Genomic DNA, 1,935 nt, shown 5'->3' on the forward strand with positions numbered 1-1,935 from the left:
CAGAGTATCTAATAATAATATTTTCAGTTTGATAAAATTACTTCTGTCAAAATTTTGAGAAAAATTGTGATAGGGCCAGTCCGTTTCTGGACACCTGATAATAGCAAAAAGTTGATTTTAGCATCAAATCGTAGAGCTCCATGTGTAATACAACGTACGAAAATTTTATTAAAATATACAGGGTGGTTTCAAAGTTATAACCCTAAACGTTAATTTCTAGGTACCCCTTTGACCCCCCATAACTCCGTTAGGGGGCACATTAGGAAAAAAAATTATAGGAAGGACTAGTTTTATTTTGACCTCCCCTATACACTTCCGAGAGATTAGGAGGTACTTACCGAACACCCTGTATATTTCTTATTTATTGTATATATCGTTTGCAGGCTAAAGAAAAAGAAATCCTCCCCAATTCCAAAGGCGCCATCCCATTCCCCAAAGTATGACATGATTTCATCAATCGTGTCTCTCACGACGATATCCTCATTCAACTCGACCGCCACGCTAGACCTGAACGCAACCACATCGAACTACCTGTACACTCCCCCGTCGACGATCGACATCTTCAACGCCAGCAATGCCACCAACCTGACCGACGGCCCGTACCCGGTGTTCCCCAGCTACATCCGGACCACCTCCATGGTCTTCTGTATCGTCATCATGTGTCTGGGAGTGATCGGAAACGTGATGGTGCCCATAGTGATCTTCAAAACGAAGGATATGCGGAATAGCACGAATATTTTCCTAGTGAACTTAAGTGTGGCGGATCTGATGGTGCTGTTGGTGTGCACGCCCACGGTGTTGGTGGAGGTCAATTCGAGGCCGGAAACTTGGGTGTTAGGGAGAGAGATGTGTAAGTAACTTGTTCAGTAACTTACATAATTCCTTGATGAATTTTACAAATAAATACGGATATACTTAAACACATTTTTTTCACAGTTTTTATTATTTTAAACTATAATAAGGATACTAGCTACCTGTACTATCTTTACTGGTTTTTAGATGAACGAGTTTCATATTACTAGCACTTTTTGATGAATCATAAGGGAAGCGTAGTCTTTTACGAATATAATTTTAGCAGCATTTCAATGTAACTATTTAAATGTCAATTTTGATAGAAAATCTTCTGAGGCAAACAAAACATTTCGTTTTGTGGAATGAAAAAGTTTATTCGTTTATTATATTCGCCGAACTCAATTTTCTAGCGTCCCCTGATTACACCAGGAAAATTAGCGAAAATAAAAGAGAAACTCGAAAACAGTCCTAGCCGCTAGATTATTGTAAAATTATCTAAAGGAACATAATACAAGACATCTCTCATCTCGCGAGTCAAAAAATTTTATTAGCTAACTTTTTTATTTAAACAAATAAGTGAGGAAAACAGTTTTTTTACTTTGCAGGGAAAACCATCAATTTTAGCGAAAAGTGACTCTGAGACAGCTTGTAGGGAGTAAAATTATCTACAAAATGAGACTTGTTAAATTAAAATCGGTTAATAAACAAAAAAGTTATTGCAAAAAAACAAGAAAAGTGCCCATTTTTTCATTTGTTTATAACTATCGCATTTATTGTTAAAATTTTATAAAACCTATGACAAGTTGAGGGTTTTGTCATACTTTAAAAGTGTGTCAACAGTGGGTGCTGTAGGTGCAATAGTTTTCACACAATTTGTTTATAACGGAGGCTCCCAAAGTTATGAACTTTAAACCTCTGTACATACAGGCGTTAATTTTTAACCAAACATGATTCTGAAAGCGTCGTTGTAATCTCAAAGACGTAATTAAGCGACCTATTAAAATATATCACCGTTGTTTGGACACTAACTAAAATTGTTAATTTGTTTATATGTATTATTATTAATTAGATATTTCAAAATATTAACCTTATAAAGATGGACATGAACAATATCATAAGTGTGTTGTGATGGCTCAGAGCGTA

The 1,935-nt window shown here is 35.9% G+C and overlaps 1 protein-coding gene across 1 annotated transcript in view; it reads left to right on the forward strand.

The window, feature by feature from the left end:
- Positions 1-444: 444 nt before the first annotated feature.
- Positions 445-1,935, forward strand: part of LOC108908934 (QRFP-like peptide receptor) — a 71,133-nt gene continuing 69,642 nt past the window's right edge. The window contains exon 1 of the mRNA XM_018713124.2: positions 445-850. Coding sequence (XP_018568640.1) covers positions 445-850 — 406 coding nt within the window. The remainder of the gene's footprint in view (positions 851-1,935) is intronic.

The sequence above is a fragment of the Anoplophora glabripennis genome, unplaced genomic scaffold (assembly GCF_000390285.2).
Source record: "Anoplophora glabripennis isolate ALB-LARVAE unplaced genomic scaffold, Agla_2.0 scaffold373, whole genome shotgun sequence".
Taxonomy (NCBI): domain Eukaryota; kingdom Metazoa; phylum Arthropoda; class Insecta; order Coleoptera; family Cerambycidae; genus Anoplophora; species Anoplophora glabripennis.